The 22,168-nt window shown below is 42.4% G+C and overlaps 1 protein-coding gene across 7 annotated transcripts in view; it reads right to left on the reverse strand.

Annotated features, from left to right (window-relative positions):
• si:ch211-274f20.2 (calnexin) overlaps positions 1–22,168 on the reverse strand; it is a 100,499-nt gene that overhangs the window by 23,968 nt on the left and 54,363 nt on the right. For 3 of the 7 annotated variants that reach the window (XM_041196017.1, XM_041196015.1, XM_041196018.1), the window contains 4 exons: positions 10,354–10,475; positions 9,595–9,668; positions 1,782–1,834; positions 296–437 (listed from right to left, as the gene is read on the reverse strand). In XM_041196017.1, coding sequence (XP_041051951.1) covers positions 296–437; positions 1,782–1,834; positions 9,595–9,668; positions 10,354–10,470 — 386 coding nt within the window. In that variant the 5' untranslated portion in view covers positions 10,471–10,475. Of the gene's footprint in view, positions 1–295; positions 438–1,781; positions 1,835–5,157; positions 5,212–9,594; positions 9,669–10,353; positions 10,479–14,831; positions 14,945–22,168 lie in introns of those variants that run through there. The other 4 variants (XM_041196014.1, XM_041196019.1, XM_041196020.1 and 1 more) reach the window with 4 other exon arrangements.

Genomic DNA, 22,168 nt, shown 5'->3' on the forward strand with positions numbered 1-22,168 from the left:
CTTTGTTTCTGCAGATTCCTATGCTGAGCCTTCAAGTGCCAAACTTTCCAAAGGGTTTTTGTGCTGCAAACCAAGCTTTGGAAAAAAAGGAACTTTGATGTTTCATGGATATCCCAAATACTAGGCTTTACTGTTTAAACTTGGGTATTAAGAATGGACACCTGGGTGAAGGACTGGAGGGCAGTTGTTGTTCATGCAGTTGTACTTCATAAAAATACCTGAGAGTAGTGGGCCTGTGCCTTCTTCTGATGCATTGTGTCACAACAGAGGCTTTGAATGAAAACAAGATACTCACTGCACAATGAGAGGCAAGTTTTTGAAATGGAAGGGTTTCTTAAAGTAGGCAGCAATGGCATGATGTTTGGCTTGGGACTTCAACACCAGTCCTTTGTTTCCTGGCATTTTCTGATTATAAGATTCTTCTATAGCCCATATTCCTGGAATTCAGTAACCAGTTAGCACAAGCAGGAGCACTCATGTTATAAACATTGAACCATTCAGTATATCACACTACTATGCATTACAATATTACACACTACTGTACATACTGGGGCACAATATTACAGTATTAAATACGATACTGTACAATATAGTATATACAAACTGCACAATTTAGTGTTGTCATACACACACTATGCCATATACACATTACAAATTACCCATGGTATCCATTGTTCATCATGTGTTTAATGGACTTGAGTGTAATGGACATTGGGGTCAGTTTTAACTTATATTGTCTGATATTAATATGGTGAAAGCAGTCTCAAGCGGAGTCAGGAGTCCACCCCAGGCGATGCAGCCAACACATTTTAAAAGAGGTCTACGCCGGTGCCTGTTTTGTTAGCCTGTTTTAGATGTAGGCCCATTTCACTGGCTTTGAGTGAAGGCAGGATCTGGATAATTGGTAGTACCATCCATGGTCAAATCACATGCCTATAATCATTATATGTGGTTCCATTCTAACACAATTGACTAGGTGGCCAGCGTGTGTGAAGAATAATGCCAGCAGCGCGGGTTTGATTCCTGTTACAGCTAAGCTAGATTTGAGATCCCCCTCCTCTCCCTGCCCTTTAGAGTGGAAGGCATTAAAGCACAACCGACAAAAACTGCCAAGAAAACGGCTCAGGATGAAACATCAGCAGACAATGAGCCAAGGACCTGCCTTTGGGCAGAGTTCATATGAATGAATCATTGTTTAAGCTGATACATAGAAAACGACCAATTACATGAAGTAACATGTTGGTGTCTGTGGAACTGCATTCCAGTGTAAGTTAAAACTTTCAGGAAAGGTGGAGAAAAATTGGGGAAAATTCTTTCAAGAAAGTTTGGATTACACCCTGTTGTTTGACTCTCAATAATAGAAAGTGGAATTGATGATCAAATTGTGAAATATTGTGGAAAAACAACAACAAACAGATAACTCAATTCAAAATGAATCAACGGGGCAGCACTTTCAATCATTGAGATGAGGACAGAATATTTGCAATGTAGGAAGATGAAATGTTAGGCTAAAGGAACTAGCTTAGATATGGACTCTGATTACTAATCTATTATACAGAATGAACAACTGCCTGTACATATGTATGCATATTAAGTGTACACAACAACAACCACTTTGAGAGCTTGTGTGCAGTGATGAATCATCAAATGAAGATGTTATAAAGTTTTCTTGTTTAAAATGTAACCTTACTCTCACGTGATCCAAAGAACCAGAGGTAAAGCACTAATTAATACTCAGTAACTATTCCATTTATATTTCACAGAGAAAAGATTTATCTTACCATCATATCTGGTGTCATTAGAGTCATCTTTTTTTGCTTCGGACTTTACCCATCTGAAGAAAGGAATATAAAATCTTTCAGCTGTTGTGTGGATACTGAGACCTGCCCTAACTTTGCTTGTTGCTCTTTAACCAGCCTCTGTGAAATGTGCAGCAGTGATCCGTGGTTGGCCAGTATCCTCTTCCTGTTTTAATCAAACATAGTCTCCACTCACAATCTACTCCCTAACTCAAGGTGCAAGTTGGAAACTCGACATTTGAAAATTTGCATTGTGTAAACCTCTGTCCAATATTGTATGCTGTGTCTATGGCATGTATTCTTGTAATAAGTCATCCACAGATCACCCCACCTTTCACATTATTTACCATTAAGGGGAGCAAAACAACCCAAGTCCTCTTCATTAAAGGCTAACAAAATCCACAGAGCTGCTTTGATTGACAGAAAAATAAATTGTGAAGAAAATCCCTCTCCTTGGACTTTAAGTGTTGGTAAATAAACATTAATGGATTAATAAAATACTTCTTTTTTCCAGACCTGAGAAGCAATTGTGTTTTCTGAATCTTAAAATGTCCAGTTAATTACATGATTCTACAAAAGCTTCATTGTCTGTATTACACTGAGTCACGCAGACCAGAAAGTTAAAGGTTTAATGCTTGGTTGCACCGAGTTAGCTGTTCTCAGCCAGACTAGCAACTAGGAACATCGCAACAATTCTAGGTTAGAGAAGCAGTCAGGGCTCCTGTTCCTGATCACTCTGTAGTTACCTCTGGTAACCTTATAGCCAGCATATACCTTACTCTACCATTATCATCAAGTCAGGGAACAACCCCAGAAACAGCACCAGGCAGACCTAAAATTAAGGTATCAACCTCAAACAGCAGAAGGAGCATGCTATGGACAGAATTAAGCAATCCCACAACCAACAGATCAGATCAAAGCTCTGCAGTCTTGCCACATCCATTCATGAATGGTGGTGGACAATTAAACAATTTGAGGAGCCTCTACAAACATCCCCATCCTCAATGATGGTGGAGTCAGCACATCAGTGCAAAAGATAAGGCTGAAGCATTTACAACCATTTTCAGCCAGAAGTGTCAAGTCGATGATCCACCTTGTCTGCTCCTGAAGTCCCCAGCAGTACAGGTGCCAGTCTTCAGCCAATTTGATTCACTCCATGTGATATCAAGAAATGGCTGAAGGCACCAGGTACTGTAAAGTATGGGCACTGACAAATTCCTGCTGTAGTATTGGATATTTGTGCTCTAGAACCAGCTGTGCTCCTAGCCATGCTGTTCCAGTACAGCTACAATATTGACATCTACCCGACAATGTGGAAAATTTCTCAATTATGTCCTATCCAAAAAAAGCAGGACAAATCCAATCTGGCCAATTACTAGATAAAAACAAAAAAACTGCGGATGCTGGAAATCCAAAACAAAAACATAAACAGAATTACCTGGAAAAACTCAGCAGGTCTGGCAGCATCGGCGGAGAAGAAAAGAGTTGACGTTTCGAGTCCTCATGACCCTTCGACAGAACTCGAGTTCGAGTCTAAGAAAGAGTTGAAATATAAGCTGGTTTAAGGTGTGTGTGTGGGGGGCGGAGAGATAGAGAGACAGAGAGGTGGAGGGGGGGGGTGTGGTTGTAGGGACAAACAAGCAGTGATAGAAGCAGATCATCAAAAGATGTCAACGACAATAGTACAATAGAACACATAGGTGTTAAAGTTAAAGTTGGTGATATTATCTAAACGAATGTGCTAACTAAGAATGGATGGTAGGGTACTCAAGGTATAGCTCTAGTGGGTTTTTTTTTTATAATGGAAATAGGTGGGAAAAGGGAAATCTTTATAATTTATTGGAAAAAAAAAGGAAGGGGGAAACAGAAAGGGGGTGGGGATGGGGGAGGGAACTCACGACCTAAAGTTGTTGAATTCAATATTCAGTCCGGAAGGCTGTAAAGTCCCTAGTCGGAAGATGAGGTGTTGTTCCTCCAGTTTGCGTTGGGCTTCACTGGAACAATGCAGCAAGCCAAGGACAGACATGTGGGCAAGAGAGCAGGGTGGAGTGTTGAAATGGCAAGCGACAGGGAGGTTTGGGTCATTCTTGCGGACAGACCACAGGTGTTCTGCAAAGCGGTCACCCAGTTTACATTTGGTCTCTCCAATGTAGAGCAGACCACATTGGGAGCAACGAATGCAGTAGACTAAGTTGGGGGAAATGCAAGTGAAATGCTGCTTCACTTGAAAGGAGTGTTTGGGTCCTTGGACGGTGAGGAGAGAGGAAGTGAAGGGGCAGGTGTTGCATCTTTTGCGTGGGCATGGGGTGGTGCCATAGGAGGGAATTGAGGAGTAGGGGGTGATGGAGGAGTGGACCAGGGTGTCCCGGAGGGAGCGATCCCTACGGAATGCCGATAAGGGGGGTGAAGGGAAGATGTGTTTGGTGGTGGCATCATGCTGGAGTTGGCGGAAATGGCGGAGGATGATCCTTTGAATGCGGAGGCTGGTGGGGTGATAAGTGAGGACAAGGGGGACCCTATCATGTTTCTGGGAGGGAGGAGAAGGCATGAGGGCGGATGCGCGGGAGATGGGCCGGACACGTTTGAGGGCCCTGTCAACGACCATGGGTGGAAAACCTCGGTTAAGGAAGAAGGAGGACATGTCAGAGGAACTGTTTTTGAATGTAGCATCATCGGAACAGATGCGACGGAGGCGAAGGAACTGAGAGAATGGGATGGAGTCCTTACAGGAAGCGGGGTGTGAGGAGCTGTAGTCGAGATAGCTGTGGGAGTTGGTGGGTTTGTAATGGATATTGGTGGACAGTCTATCACCAGAGATTGAGACAGAGAGGTCAAGGAAGGGAAGGGAAGTGACAGAGATGGACCACGTGAAAATGATAGAGGGGTGGAGATTGGAAGCAAAATTAATAAATTTTTCCAAGTCCTGACGAGAGCATGAAGCGGCACCGAAGTAATCATCGATGTACCGGAGAAAGAGTTGTGGAAGGGGGCCGGAGTAGGACTGCAACAAGGAATGTTCCACATACCCTATAAAGAGACAGGCATAGCTGGGGCCCATGCGGGTACCCATAGCCACACCTTTTATTTGGAGGAAGTGAGAGGAGTTGAAGGAGAAATTGTTCAGCGTGAGAACAAGTTCAGCCAGACGGAGGAGAGTAGTAATAAAAACAAAAAAACTGCGGATGCTGGAAATCCAAAACAAAAACAGAATTACCTGGAAAAACTCAGCAGGTCTGGCAGCATCGGCGGAGAAGAAAAGAGTTGACGTTTCGAGTCCTCATGACCCTTCGACAAGGAGAGTAGTAATAAAAACAAAAAAACTGCGGATGCTGGAAATCCAAAACAAAAACAGAATTACCTGGAAAAACTCAGCAGGTCTGGCAGCATCGGCGGAGAAGAAAAGAGTTGACGTTTCGAGTCCTCATGACCCTCAAGTTCTGTCGAAGGAGCCGAGGAGAAGGATGCATGGACCAATGCATCTGCAGCAGGCAGGTTGGTGATGATGAGGTCAGATATGTTTTTCCCTCTTGTTGGTTCTCTCCTCATCTGTCACAGACCTGGTCTAGCAGTTATGTCCTTTAGGACATGGCCAGCTTGGTCTGTATTGGTTCTACTGAGCCACTCTTGGTGATGTCCTCAAGTTCTGTCGAAGGGTCATGAGGACTCGAAACGTCAACTCTTTTCTTCTCCGGAGGAGAGTAGTGGTGGATGGGGATTGTTTGGGCCTCTGTTCGAGGAAGAAGCTAAGGGCCCTCAGACCATCCTGGTGGGGGATGGAGGTGTAAAGGGATTGGACGTCCATGGTGAAGAGGAAGCAGTTGGGGCCAGGGAACTGGAAATTGTTGATGTGACGTAAGGTGTCAGAGGAATCACGGATGTAGGTGGGAAGGGACTGGACAAGGGGAGAGAGAAGGGAGTCAAGATAATGAGAAATGAGTTCTGTGGGGCAGGAGCAAGCTGAGACGATCGGTCTACTGGGGCAGTTCTGTTTGTGGATTTTGGGTAGGAGATAGAAGCGGGCCGTCCGAGGTTGGGCGACTGTCAGGTTGGAAGCTGTGGGAGGGAGATCCCCAGAGGAGATGAGGTCAGTGACAGTCCTGGAAACAATGGCTTGATGTTCAGTGGTGGGGTCATGGTCCAGGGAGAGGTAGGAGGAAGTGTCTGCGAGTTGACGCTCAGCCTCCGCGAGGTAGAGGTCAGTGCGCCAGACAACAACAGCACCACCCTTGTCAGCGGGTTTGATGACAATGTCAGGGTTGGACCTGAGAGAATGGAGTGCAGTAAGTTCAGAGAGAGACAGGTTAGAATGGGTGAGAGGAGCAGAGAAATCGAGACGACTAATGTCGCGCCGACAGTTCTCAATGAAAAGATCGAGAGAAGGTAAGAATCCAGAGGGAGGGGTCCAGGTGGAGGGAGAATATTGGAGATGGGTAAAAGGATCCGTTGAACTGGGAGAGGACTCCTGCCCAGAGAAGTGAACCCGGAGACGAAGACGGTGGAAGAAGAGTTCAGTATCATGCCGAGCCCGAAATTCATTGAGGTGAGGGTGTAAGGGTATGAAACTAAGTCCTTTGCTGAGCACTGAATGTTCAGCATCGGAGAGGGGAAGGTCAGGGGGTATAGTGAATACATGGCTGGTGTTGGGATTGGAAGAAAGGGTGGGGACGGAGGGACAGGCAGGGGTGGAGGGTCCTAGATGGGTGTTGGTGTCGATGAGTTGTTGGAGCTTGCGTTCCTAAGCACTTGAGAGAAAGAGAAAAAGTTTCTTGTTGAGGCGTCGGATGAGCCGAAGGATAAAATGAAACTGGGGGCACGCGCAGCTTTGAAAAAGGGTACGGCGGTGCTGCTGGAGGCAGAGGTCGAGTGTGTTCATATGGCGGCACATGGCACTGAGTGTGGATTTCAGAATGTGACGGGAACAGCAGTCCGAGAAACGTTTTATGTCCCGGAGATACCTGTAATCCTGGGTGGGTTCGAAACATGAGGGGTGGAATTTCAGTTGAAATCCACGTGGGGTAAGTCGGAGACGGAGACAGTCACTGAGAAAGGAGATATGGCTGTGAAAGCGTGTTTTAGTAAACACCTTGTCAAACACTAGGAGGGAAATGGAAAGCAAGGAAGGTGAGCAAGACAACAGAGAGATACGGAAATCTTGTCGCAGAGAGGAACAGAACTTCTTCAAGGAGGTAGGCATTTCTTGAAGAGCAGTGGCAGTCAATTAAACACAGAGATAAAAACAAAAAAACTGCGGATGCTGGAAATCCAAAACAAAAACAGAAACAGAATTACCTGGAAAAACTCAGCAGTTCTGGCAGCATCGGCGGAGAAGAAAAGAGTTGACGTTTCGAGTCCTCATGACACTTCGACAGAACTTGAGTTCGAGTCCCAAATTACTGATGGCCAATTACTGCCCCATCAGCGTACACTCAATTTTCAAATAAAGTGATAGAAGGTTTTATTGACAGTGCTACCAAGCGATACTTACTAAGCAACTGATGTTCAGTTTGGGTTCCATCAGGACCACTGGATTCCAGACATTATTACAGCTTCAGGAACCCTCTCTCTAACAGCACTGTGGGTGTACCTACACCAAATGGACTGCTGAGGTTCAAGAAGACGCTCACTGTTACCTTTGAGGCAAATTAGGGATGGGCAGTGGTTCTCACATCCCATGAATGAATAATAGAAAGCAAGATGCCCATGTATGGACATAGTATGAGACCAAGATCAGGTATGATTGAAGTTCCTTCCATAATTGAACCTCCTGCTGATACTGTTTAAGCTGACACATGGAAGACAGCTATTTAGATTGAGCTGGTGAGATGCATGTAGCATCGTGGAACTGTACCAGTAAGGAGGCAGTGCTTTCAGGAGATGAAAAAAAGTGAGAGAAGGTTTGAAATAATGAGTATCAAGTTGATAAGCAAACAATATTTCTCCTTAAAAATAATTGTGGTCATCCTAGCTTGAAGGAATTGATCATTTCTGGTACCAAAGTGGGTCTCAGTAAAACATGATTATTTTTATCTTTAAAGACTTAGGAAAATAATTAACATTCAGGGCTCCTGTCATTGATATTATGGCCAAGGGTTTCCATTTTGACTGCAATCAGTGATCCAGGTGCCAATTGTGCTCTAAATTGCACTAGTTTTGAGAAGGATTTTCTTCCCTTATTTCCACATCACAGAATGTAAAATCATCCATGAACCAGTGCAATATGTCTGAATTTTATAATGCAATATTTTTAAAATTTAGAATTATAAAATATCCTTTGATATATTTAAGAGCAGTATCTGGTGCAAATGTATCAACCCGGTACAGCTGGAAATGAATTTATCATAAAAAATAAACATTTTTAATTAGAATGTTCAGTTCACCATGTGCGAATAACCCAATTTTAAATATCTGAAAATGTTTTTGAAAAACTATACAGGATCATTTACTAGTTTCATTGGTATACAGCAGTCAGCCTTTTAGGAAATTAAAGTATTTAAAAGCTTTTAAAATGCTTATTGATGTCCTAATGCCTAAAAAGAGCATATACATAAGAGTGTCCTTTAAGGCCTGCAGTTAATTGATGCAGTTAACATAAACCCACAATGGTGCATGGCCAGTTTTGTGAGCAGGCAGGCTTCAAGCCCCATGCTTTTTAAACAAGCACAAAATATTGTGGAAACTCAATTTGCATCGATTATAATTTGCACTTAAAATTTCTCAATCTTTTTCACTGGTTTGGCAACTTTAGGGAAAACTGCGCTGAATATCACAACCTAGCAGCAACTCTTACCCTGCCTATCCTCAGAACGCTGGAGAGCTTCTGCAGTGACATCAATGAGAATGTCACAAGCACAAACCACATGGCCATTTGGGCAAAGCATGGATCTCTCATACCAACGCAGATTACCACTATTTAATCCAGAGCATGTTCCAGAAGGCCAGTACTGAACTTGGCTGGTATCAGTTGATAAGATTGGCCAATTATTTTAGTAGATGAATTGGACAGCTATTTTAATGAATTGAAATTGTGTAGCACAACCTGAAACACATTTAACTCAAAGAAATAACTGATCCTTTGTTCTAAATTGTGTTAATCACCAATCAATGCAAGGGCGAATATTCCTCTTATGCTTGGGGTAAAAGATTACCATGGTGGAGCACTAAAGGAAAATTTGAGGAGGATTGCTTTCACATATTGCAGCTGCACAATATTCAGTTAATTTAACTTAATGGACAGAAAACTGTGAAGGCTCTGTAATGGGTGCACAAATCTCCTTGCCCAATTTTTCTTGCACTCCTTGCAAATGATCTTTTACAGCCAAGAGCACTAAGATAAAAAAAATCACACTGGTGCAAGACTGTACCTACAAATAATATATATATCATTGTGCACCAAAGTCCAGTTTCCAGCCAATATTATCTATATTGGCATAAGAATAACATCTCATTCTGACCTTAATCACCAGTCTGCCCCGCTTCTAAGAACTCTGTAGCAATAGCACTTGGAGAGAAGGAATTTGGAAACCAAATCTTACTATTTCCACCAACAACTGAAAAATCAAGTAATTAACTGGCTTTTAAACTGAACCCTGCTTCAAATCAGACAGAGCAGCTCTAACTGCATCTAACCCACTCACCTGAGTGATCAAATATTTGGTACTGTAATATTACAGAATACAGTTTCGTAACGTTTCTCTCAATTCAATTGAATCAGATGTGGAGATTCCACACTAATCACACAGAGTCACACTGGCCTACACTACACAGGCAGTGAGATCAAACACAGGGGCAAACTTACCCTTCAAGACCATCTGTGTCAAAGGACGCCACAAAGTAGACATCACCAACAGGCTTTGGTGCCTTATAAACAATCTGAAATAAAATACAATAAAAGCACAGTACACGGCATGGCACTGACATGCAGCTATGTATTTTTGAAAAGTTCTTGTTTATGGGTGATTCTTTGGTTTGGGCCATAAGCTCTATGTTATATTGGAGAGCCACAATTTGCCATTACCTCATAGTGAACCCAGATACTTAGCTTATTGCCAGGAACTTTCTTATAGTGAGAAGAGAAGACCAGAGACAAGTCTCTTGACCAGTCTCATGCCTCCTGGAAACTAATAGTGTTGTACCAACCACAAGGGAATAGATCTAATACTGTATTGATACAACAGCTAATGGAATTGTGAATGGTTTTCCTAATGGCTGAGTGGGTAATCCATTGTACCTGATGTGCAATTGATTAATAAAGACCAAGGTGGTCACAGGTTCAATCCAGGATCTATGCTGAGTTAGCTGATGGTTTTATGACTGAGGTGAAAATTCAGGCTGAGTTAATGCTCCTGATTTTGAAATCTATCAGTGATTGATAGTAATCACCATTTCAACTGGTGAAGGATCTGATGTCAGTTGTTGTGGTGTCAGTGTATTACTTTCAAATACACACAGGAGGTGCTCTACCAATTCAAGAGCCATTGCTTCATGTGGGGTTACCCATGGGCAATTGGAACACTTAAGCTGCTAATATATTTAATTGTGCAAGAAAAACTCTCACCCTGTTTGGATGAGAAGACTCTGCATCGTCTTGAAATTCTGAATCATCAGCAACACCTTCAGCAAACACCAGAGTCAGTCCACAGACCCCAAGATATGAAATTAACTGCAGTTGCATTGTATCTTGTAAAAGTGAAACAAATCAATTCATCATTAGATTGTTGTACAGTCATTATCCCCTCACATAATTGCCTTGTAAGGCATTTTGATATTTGTGTATTGCTGTGATGTTGTAAGGCCTCCCTTTGTTTCTTTTTAGTATGTATTATCTTTACACTTGTGTCAAAATGTAACCAGTTGTGAGGTGGACCAATGTCCTGAACTCAGAGCCGGGTGGTAGGAACATGGAGTGCGGAGGACATTGGATGAAGGGAGAAAACTTTTGACCGAAGACATCAACGCTGAGATTTATATGAAACTTTTTAAAAATAAAGACTGGATAAGGATATACACACAGACAGAGAGACACAGACATGTCAGGACATGTCACTGGTGGCTAACCACCAGATACCCTGATTACAGAAACTGACCCAGACAGTGGCCTCTCGGGTATGTGTGAGTGGCTTTCCTCCTGCCTTATCAAGGTACAGAAATCATATCCGTTGCTGACAGGTACCTGGAGACACACCAGACTGAGAGCAGGAAATTACTATCTGCAGGTTGTCTTTGCATGGCCAGGGTGGGATTAATAATCCAATTAGATGACTCAATTTAAAACATATGCCGAGAGACCAAGGTCAGAAAGGGGCATAAAGCTACAGCTCCCAAGGACATTGGGGCTGCAACCAGGAAGTGTGATATGGTCAGTCACGGGAAATTGTGTGGAGGAATCTGTTCAGTGAATCAACCATCCAGGGAAGAGCTCCTGCACACGGGTCTTACTAAGCAACTGGTGTTGTAAGGATATACCTTTGCTTAGTGGGTTAAAAAGGCTTTCCACATAAAGTGGAAATTGTGCCCATAGTTTGTTACATGTCGTTGATACCAAGTACAAGGTGAGGATCTTAGAAGTAGTGAGATCACCGGTTAAGAGTCTTACAGCATAGCAAATAACTGTTTCCCTCAAAAACCTTCCCCTAATCCATCACATAATCCTTTCCCCGCCTCATACACAGCTTCTCCTCTCCTCACATAACCCCTTGACTGGCCCCACTTAACCTTTGCTATCTGTGGCACCATTAAAAATCCTCTATTAAAACTACAGGATGACTTTTTTTGGAGACTCCACATCAATCATTGGGAGTGAGGTTAGAAAGTTGGGACCATTGAAAATTAGGCTTGCTGACTCTGTGGCTGGTTATCTGATTTGTGCTCCTGTGGGACAAGACTTGGGGAACAGAGGAGGTCATTTGAAGGGAACAAAAATCGAGGTGACAGGTATGATAGGTGGACAATCTGCTCTACCAGGTTACCATGTGGCAGAGTTGAAAATTACCCCCAGGAGTGGATTTTCCCTTCATTAGGTGGGCACAGAGGGTGGGAATGGCCGCCCACCATTGGGCTCCGACCGTGATTTCACACTGGCTGGCCAATTAACAGCCAACCAACGAGAATTGCATGCTGAAACGCTCATCGGTCCCTAGGTGGAGGGGGGCAGGGGGGAGGAGGGTGAGAATGGAAGTCAGCACATGAGTGCATGCGTGTTCAGTGAAAGCTCCCTGAAGGCACAGAGCTGCCTCAGGGAGTTGAAGATCTTTCACATGAAAAATAAAGTTTAAAAAAAAACATGTACCCTCATGTGACTCTGTTACATGAGCAGGGACATGTTTGAAATGAGATTTAAACATTTCTATTTCAATTTTAATTAATATTGGAAACCTCATCCCACCCATGGATGAGGTTTCCAAAAAATCCAAAGGCTGCATGGCCTTTTCACCCACCTGCCAACCGTAAGGTTGGATGGGCAGGGAAAAATTCAGTTCAATTAATTTATTAATGGACTTAACAGCCCTCTTAATTGTTGGTGGGTGCGATGCCAACTACCGCACGTGCCCGCCAACCGAAATATCTCACGAATGCACGATGATGTCGGAACGCTCTCCCGACATCATCGCATGTTATTTCACTCTCGTGCTTGTTGGGCAGTCGCCTGCATGCAAAGGTGAAAATTCGGCCCGCAGTGTTTCTGTAAATTTAACCTTTTGAACCTAATTTTAAGTATAGTTTTATTTGAGTTTTGGATGCTGAGGTAACTGCTTCCACAGTATTTTTTCTGTTTTCTGTTACTAGAAACTGACTAAAACTGAAAAAAGCACTTAGGGCTGAATTTTCACCTCGGCGTGCAGGTGCATGCCTGACATGCACGAGCATGAAATAGTGTGCAATGGCGTTGGCGAGTGTCTCAGACATCATCGAGCACTTGCGCGATATTTCATTTGGCAGGCACACGCAGGAGTTGGCAGAGCGCCCGCCGCTAATTAAAAGGGCTGTTAAACCCATTAATCGATTCATTAAATAGAAATTTTCCCTGCCCGTCCAACCTTACGGCCTCAAGCGGCCTTTCGATTTTTGAGGAAGCTCATCCACGGTTGGGACGAGGATTCTGGTTTCAATTAAAAATAAAATAAAGATTTTCAGAACTCATTTGCAGCACGAGGGGACATGTTTTTCTTATTGATGAAAACTTTATTTTTAATGTGGAAAATCTTTAGATCTTTCAGGCAGCTCTGTGCCTTCAGGGAGCTTTCTGTGAGCGCACCAACGCACATGCACTGACTTCCACGCTCGCCCTCCTCCCCGCCCACCCACCCAGGCAGCGCTGAGCGTTTCAGCACATAATTCTCACTGGCTGGCCTTCAATTGGCCAGCCAGTGTGAAATCGCGGTCGGGGCCCGATTATGGTTGGTGGACCACAGGCCCGCCCACCGCGCCCGCCCAACTAAGGGGAAGATCCTCCCCTTAGAATTACCAGCCCAGTTCATGAAGCTGAGAGAGTGGGAGTTCATGGTCTGCACATAAGCCTCTTACTGAACGTGAGTGGTCTTTGACATGTGTTTTCTGTTTTCCCTTCCGTGTTTGTATTATAAAATCCATTTCCAGCTTTGTTGTAAATTGCCCAGCTACTTGTGACTAAATAACTATTGTTTGTATTTGTCCAGCTATTAGAAATCAATAACTGTCCTTATGATTGAGATAAATTGAAAGCAAAGAATTATTTTTCAAACCACCTGCTGAAATAAAGGGGCATAATTTGCAGTAGCCAGGCATTAAATGGCACTTGCCATTAGCTACATTTGTCTGTGCATTGTCAGGTAATCTGATAACATGGCAATGAGGGAAACTGGGCATCTGGAATCTGAGAGAACACAGCAAACAACCGTATATCTCCTTAACCAATCAGATTGAAGGATTGTGAAATTAACAGTGCAAGGGCTGAGAAGGAAGTATAAATTGCAGTAGGTGAATTCAATGTCAAATCAGGTACAGAAAGTGAAATAAAGTGAGGAAACAAAATATTGGATTAAAAGAGGGAGAAACAAAAAGAAATAGAATGGAAAAGTAGTTTTTAAATTTGCCATTTTTAAAATCAACAATCAAAACCTGAAGAAATGAGGCTCCATAATTGTAATGGCTAATATTCGGTGTATAAGAGGTTGTTTAGCAACAATTAACACTTACCATTGCTAAAAGGGTACTGACACTGAAATGGACAAGACTTAACTTTCTGTGAGTTTAGTCCATATCTACCTCGCAAATACAGCAACTTCACGTCCTTAAGAGCATTTCAATGGTGAATCAGATAGAAAAGTGCAAAGCTAAAGCTGGAACTATGCAACTGGGACGGCAGCATTTGGATACCCATAGCTAACCTGAAATTCTGGCCCTACGTCTTATTATTGAATTTCCTCCATTTAATTTTGTTTTAATCATGGTTTGTTCCCACCCAACAGTAACTTATACTACCACTCCCTTTGTGGCCTTGCACTAGTTTGCACCTTCCAGGATAGTAGCACACCCAATTCAAATTAGCCTGAATACATGAAAGGTGGACACATTCCATGGGAGTTCTATTTTAGTTGCCCTGCTGCATTTCCATGGTGCCAGGTGGAATCTGTAGAGGAGGCACAATGTGTCCATCTCTACACTTGACAGCTTCAGTGTCAGGAATGCGTAGTCCACACTGGGAACAACATTATTACTGAAGTTTAGAATTTATTGTGTTTTTATGATCAACTTCATTATTAGTTGTGCCTCTCCAGAAAAAGGTGTTTCCTTCATGGTTACCTTAGAAAAGGCACCAGGGTTGCCAAGGTAACCAAGCACTTGTTACTGTGGCGCCCTGATCACAAACCATAAAGGAACAAGTGAGACAGAGAGACAACCTCATTTTCTGTTTCTGACATGATCATAATTATGCTTCAGTGTTTCAGCTGCTACATTATCACGTTCGGCAGTAACATTATTTCACCACCACCTGCACCACCTTTTATTTCAGAATAAGGAATTCAGCAAAGGAAAGGAAAAGTAATCTACACCTACTTTTAATGTTAATCCTTGACAAGGTGTATTCCGCACATCTGCTGTTTCCTCCTCGTAACCCTCAGAATTCTACTGCACTAAACAGGTTGGAGCTGCTTCCAATTGCTCAACCTTTGCCCTGGTAACCAGAGGGAACTTTCACCTGGTGAAACCATGGCAACCTGAGGGAACTTTCACCTGGTGAAACCATGGCAACCTGAGGGAACTTTCACCTGGTGAAACCATGGCAACCTGAGGGAACTTTCACCTGGTGAAACCATGGCAACCTGAGGGAACTTTCACCTGGTGAAACCATGGCAACCAGCCAAGAATGGAGCATGCAGCAAGCCTGTTCACCCTCATTTCATTTGAAATGAGACTTATTTGGTTTAAAAATGTTACATATTTTAAAGTGTCTTACTGGAAAACAAAACTCTTCCACTAATTTAAAATTTAATTGTAACCAAATACATTTCACTTGTCAGCTGCATCCTCCACACACATCTGGGGAGATCAGCACCTGGTCATTCACTCACTCTCTGTACTGGGAATATCATATTAGTGCTGACCTCCCTTTGAGATGTTTTTGTGAAACCATAAAACTTCACGCACATCTCTCATACAACTCCCCTGCTCCTTGGTGGTATAAAAAATTTGACTCACTTGCAGGCGTTGTTTTTTCCCCCCAGGCTGGGACTCGGTCTACCACGCACATTAAGTTTAAAATATTTGTCCTCTTCTTCAAGTCTTTCCATGACCTCATTCCATCCTGTCTCTCCAATCTCCTCCAGCTTTCTATCCAGTCCTACATCCCTTGGTCCTCCATCTCTGCCTTTGATGCATATGCCATTCATGGCAGAGCCTTCAGCTGTTTTGTCTCTATTCCCTGGAGTTCCAACTTGACCTTCTTCCTGCACCTTTAAAAATCTTCACAAAGCCCATTGTTTTGATTATTCAGCCCTCTTAACTCTTGCTCAGTGTCTCAGCATTTTTCCTTCACTACATTTATCTATACCCTTATTTCCCTGTTCTACATAAGGAGCCTTGGGATATTTTCTATGTTAAAGGCACTGTATAAATCCACAATCTCATCTGGATTATGGTTATGTCTCTCGAGTTGCCTTAAAGAAGCACAATTTCAACTGTTCAATATATCAAATGACAGCCTGAGTCAACTTAATGACAATTGGAGTATTATAAATATTTCCATCAAAACATACAATAAACTCTAGGTTTGTTATATGGGGCTCAGAGCCCTTTCATAGGAAACAGTGACATAAAGGACACATCAGAGGCATCAAAATCAGCAATAGTTAATTGGAGACTGTATTGAAACTAACATATATTTTCATAATATTTTTCTTTTTATTGTGAAATAGGCTTATGGGGGTAAGTATAGTTGAGTCTGTCTGTGTGTGATTTAATCACATTTGGAGTTAAGTTGACTGTAATTTTAAATCATCAAAAAAAGCTAGGGTGCTTGACATGCTAATGAGTAAACATGGATGCTCACTTAGCATGTAAGGTGTGAAGGGAATTTGTATTTTTAGATAAATGAAGGGATATTTAGATTTCAAAGGAATTTAGTCTGTTTACAACTAGCCAGGTAAGCAAGGCTAAGGAATGTGTTTATTTTTCTCAAAGGTTATAGACAATATGTAGTGCCAACATGAAAATTTTTATGTTATGAGGGAGATACAGTTTCAAAGACATATGGAACAATAGAATTTACATCTTAAAAAGAGAGAAATATATGTAAAGGAGAAAGAAAGGCTATTTGTCAGGAGAAGGCCAAGTAAGACCTAACAGGATTGTGTGAAAAGCCTTCATGAAGTCTCCAGCATTTGTGCATAAGTTTGCTGTTTAACAGAACTGAAGCTGGAGAAAAGCTAATTGGAATTCCGCTGTCCAGGGTATTGTGTTAACTTGCTGAGTTTGTTTTAAGTCTGAAATCTATTTTGAACCCTTGCCTTAAGTAGAGTGTAACTGGGGGTCAAACTTATTAGGAATTTTAGGAGTTATTATAGAAGTAATTGTAGTCTTATGTATGTGCTTGAAATCTTTTATTTTGATAATAAATATTTGAATTGTTTTTTTTTAAGTCTCTAAAGGACTTGGTGGACTTATTACTTCTGAATTCAGTACACGCATCTCATAACAAATACAAATTGCAAAACCATTGTAATAGCGCAACTAAGTTTCCCACGTGGATTTAGTCCGCCTGACTCACATTATCTGTCATGTCATAACAGGAACATCAGTCAGAATACTGATCTAGGACCTGTTGACTTAAATTGCCAATAGCTTCTGGTGTTATAACAGATATCCTGAAGGACCAGTTCCAGCCAATGCTTCCATATAGTAAACTCTCTTCCTCCCATCCCAAGTTGTGAGGCAAATGGGAGGAAGAGGCTTATGAAGTAATTGTGATTGAGGATCAAAAAAGTCACCATTTACAATGAAGGTAAGGATAGTGTTCCTTACATCAGGAGTGAAGATTGAGTGAAGCCAGACTGTTTATGTGGGGTGAAGATTGATTGAACGTAGACGTCCTTTTTGCACTGATTGATGGTCTGTTCATATCTGTAACTTGGGTTATTTAGGAATTAATGGGATCAGAGATTTAGCCTTTGAGGTCCCCAAGACTTCATTGCATAAACAGATGCACTCCACATTGACTAAAGCTTGAAGAAACCTATGTATATGATTGTATGCCTACCCAATCAGCAGGCAAGTAAGTTAGTCCCAGCTGGTTGCTCATTCCACTCAGACTTACTTCAGGAGATCTCACAGAGCAGCACAAGTGCTCTTCACCCATTTTTGCTGGATGCAGGTCTGTCACTGCATAATACTGGGGTAGATTACTGGTGGGTTAGCCTGTATAACATTGTGTCATACAGTACTGGTGAGTATAAGTCTGTGAGTACACCAGATTACAGTATAAAACTGGATTATGTTACTGGTGGGCAAGGTGTGTCTGTACAACTCTGCGATGCAGTATGCATGGGTATAGATCTATTCAAATAACACTAGATTATGTACTGGTGGGTACAGGTAGGTCAATGGTGGTGGTAGCAGTGGGATCCATCTGAGGAAATGAATTAAGAATATTTCAGGGGAAGAGTATCACACAAGAATTGTATCACACAACATGAACATAAATCTCAGTGTATGAATTACATATGACTTCAAACAATGTTTTCTCAAGTTTCCTGGCCCTAGGGATGGGAAATAAATGTCAGATCACTCTCATCCTGATAACAGATATGAAAATCAATAAACAGACTTCATAGACAGAGGTTTAGGTTGGGTCCCAGCAGCTTGATAAACACAGTTTAATTCTTTACCTGCAGCACAGACAAGCAAGCATCCAGTCTCAAGTTGCCTGTCACTGGTTGTATAGGGAACCAGTGTTCAGCCTCTAGTTGTCTCACCCATTCAAAATAACTATTCAGTCTCTCACTGCCTTTCAGCCATGACACGTGTATCTATTGTTCAGCCTTTCCCTTTTTTTAGCTGCTCCATAGCTAAAGGTTGCTACACAAATGAATTAATTCAAAATGAATGAATAAAATTAAGGAGAAGTACCATGCAGAAAGAAAGCTCTCCTGTCTAAATGAGTATGTAAAATCCCTGCTAAACCCAAATGACCACACAAAAAGAAGAAAATGATAAGACCTCTACAGCTATTACACTTTGAAGCAACCTTAACAGGAATCAGAGCAATTGAAGTGCTTGCAGTTAGAACACAATAGTTAATACAACCCTTTGAGAATCAACAATCCTTCACTGAGATGTATGTTTGGAAAAAAAATCCTCCTACTGAGTAATGTTATAGATTGATTGTTATGATTATTCAATACGTCCATTGTCATTGCATCATACAACTTCCAAGATGATAGAAGGTAAACCAGATAGATCTTTTTATTGTTCTGCTATGTTCTTATCCTCTCTATAAAGTAGGAGCAACCTCTGCCCTGCCATTCTAAAGTGCCAGATGAGATTAGAGTAGCAACACCAACATGTACAATTTAATGATTAGTGACCACTGAATTAGAGTTTTATTTTCAGAGAGAGGAACTTGAGAGGAACACTCCCACGGCCAAGAGGAGCTACCCCTGTCATATCCTTAGGAGCAATGTTTCCTTAAAGCTGCATCATGTGTGGACACACAGCACCCCAAAGATACCATACAGGCTAATCTTAAGTTGTCCCCTTGAAGATACTGCCCATGCGGGGTACCACACATTGGAATGAACAGTTCGTATACAAATGTCAAGGGCAGATGCGGCATCAGAAAATGAGGCAGCATGTGGGGTACTGAATGAGATGGGGGGAGCAAAAGGTGAGTCCCCATTGCCATCAGCCCTCCCATGAGCCAGTAATGTTTCACTGCAACACTCTGCTGGAGTGCAGTTTTATACAGAGCAATGCGGCACTATAAGGCCAATCTGTTATCCTACTTAAGGCAGCAGCCATGCTGACATCCAGAGTCTGCACAGCTGTGGTCAAAATGTGCATTAACTTGTGATTGCCACTTCTGATGTTCCATGGAGCTGGCCGCTCTATCCATGTAAGATCATCATCACAATGTCCCACAACGTCAACACACTCCTGCTTCAAGTGGACTCTGCCATTCTCTCTACAACCAACGTCAGTGTCCTTGCCAGGCTTGTCAGTAAAAGGCATTTTTTCAGTTGCTGCTCAATGATTCTTCTATCAATGGCCCTTTGAGTACACCATCTATGTCCAGCTGAACAGAGTTCGGAGAGGGCTGTGCCCTGCAATGTGGACTCTCCACTTCTCTACTTGCCACCACCATCTGCTCATGCCTACTCGTGAAGTGTAAGTAACTGGCTAAAAACTCAATGGCTCCCATTGAAGTCTGAGTATCTGAGCTGGTGCATGATATGCAAGGGTTCTATGACAATGCTTTACAAAAGGAATCAACTCCTCTGAAGAATCATCATCCATTGACAGCTGCTGCACATGAGAAGGCACTGGCAGAGATAACAGATATGAATTGGGTTGGGCAAAGTAAAAATGTTGCAAGATAAGTTGGCATGAGGAGCAATGTCGTGGACTAGACTTGACAAGGCAGAGTCAAGCTGTGATGGCAACATCAGGATTTAGGTGAATGTGTAGCTGTACTCACCTTTCCTGATCTGGTTTCACTGTTCCTAGGGCAAAATCCTGAAACTCTGCCGGAACTGTGGGTATACCTACACCACATAGACTACAGCAGGTCAAGAAGGAAGCTCACCACCATCTTCTCAAGGGCAAATAGGGATGGCCTTGCCAGTGATGCGCACATCCCAAGATTGAATAAGAAAAAGATGATTATAACACTTCCTACACTGAATTCATGAGTATCGCATTTTGCTCCTGCTGCTGGCTTCTTAGGTCTCCTTCAACCATGTGTTCTTTGTGTCAGCAGCATGTTTCTTCCCCTCATTATAGGGGAACAATACCTATGTCCAGTTCCTCACAGTTTCCTTGACTAAGCTTTCTTCCTCTGTTACTTCCAATTCCAAACTCATGTAAATTTCATCTTTAGCATCCCCCCTTAAATACTGGAGTTGAGAGATTGTTCCATGTGATTCCTCATCATGCCCATTGCAGACAGAAGTTAAAGTACACAGCTATTTCAGGCTGAAAACATGAAATGCTTCCAAACAATTAAAGCTGATGTTTTGGGGACTGGATAGTGCATGGGGTTAGTACATTATCCTTTTGCTCCAGATGATACCAAACATCAGTCCGTTGAGAAAGAGTGTGGCAAAATGGAGCATTTATGTCTATGATTAATAGTTTTCAGGCCATACTAAGATCACAGATAAAATTGGGTACTGCTAGTTATTCCTGCAGGATGGCAATCTTAGTCTAATACACAAAATGCTATTGTAAAAGTCACCGATATAAGGGTGTATCATCAATTGAATTGCTTTTTGGCCATTGGCCTTTTCCACTGGGATTCAGCTCACAGATCATTTCAAGCAGTTGATATGTCAATCAAATCCATTTGACAACAATCATGCAATGGGGCTGTTTACTTATGTTATTCAGCAGTTCTACTGAACCCCTATGAAGGTTGGACTGCCTAAATGTAGCAATGATAAATTCTTGATTTGCAATTTTAAGATGAAAGCCCCAAAGTTTCAATATTATTGGGTAACGTTAGCTGGCCTGTGTTAAACTAAGGTCTGATACTAAGACTTTGCTGTTGGATTTGGTTCAATCCATCAAAGTGCAATGATCATAAAGAAGTTGATCCTTAGGCATCAATATTTCATGTCTCAGGGATATTGGCTGGAATTTTCTAGCCCCCCCCCCCCCACCCACCCTCCCACAGCCGGTAGTGGGTTTCCCCCGCGGCAGTGCTGGCAGGCCAGCGAAATCCCCGTCCACATCGGTTGGACTGGAAGATCCTGTTGGCATGAGGTGCTGGAACGTTCTGGCCATTGTCTTATCTAAATGGAAGAAATGCTGCAAGAACCAATTCCACTAGTGGATCTGTATGTCGCAGGCCAGTTGCCCCAATCCTTCTCTATCAGCCAGAATGGACATGCCAGGTAAGGGAGTGTTTTAAAACTGAATGTTGAAGAAAACCCTACAGAAAATTTGCTGTGATAATCATTCCTAAAGATTAAAGCAGCCTTGGTGATATTTCTGACTCCAAGATGAGTTCTGCTACATATTCCTGCCATAACTAAGACTATTTTTGTCCTGTAACAGTTTTGGTCTCCACATTTAAGGATATACTTGCATTGGAGGTGGTCCAGCGAAGGTTCACGAAATTGATGAGGGGGTTGTCCTATGATGAAAGGCCGAGTAAATTGGACTTATATTCTCTGGAGCTTAAAAAATGAGAGGTGATCTCATTGCAACCTACAAAATACCAAAGGGGCTTGATGGGTTAGATTCTGAGAGGTTGTTTTTGCTGGTTGGGGGATCTAAAACACTGGGGTACAGTCTCAAGATAAGGGGCCAATCATTTCGGACTAAGATGCGAAGGAATTACTTCACTCAAAGGGTTCTGAATCTTTGGAATTCTCTACCCCAGAGGTTGTGGACACTCCATTGTTGAATACGTTTAAGGAAGGGATAGACAAATCTTTGGTCTGTCAGGGAATTAAGGGATATAGGGAGTGGGTGGGAAAGTGGAGTTGAAGCCCAAGATCAGCCATGATCTTTTTGAATGGTGGAGCAGGCTCGATATTCCATGAAGTCTACTACTGCTCCTTTTTCTAATGTTCTGATGTAATATTGCCCAACCTCGCCCTTGCCTCAGTTTATCTGCTGTTGAAACTCTCCCTCATCCATGCCTCTGTTATCTCGAGACTTGAATACTCATTACC

This window comes from Carcharodon carcharias, chromosome 9 (assembly GCF_017639515.1).
Source record: "Carcharodon carcharias isolate sCarCar2 chromosome 9, sCarCar2.pri, whole genome shotgun sequence".
NCBI classification, from domain to species: domain Eukaryota; kingdom Metazoa; phylum Chordata; class Chondrichthyes; order Lamniformes; family Lamnidae; genus Carcharodon; species Carcharodon carcharias.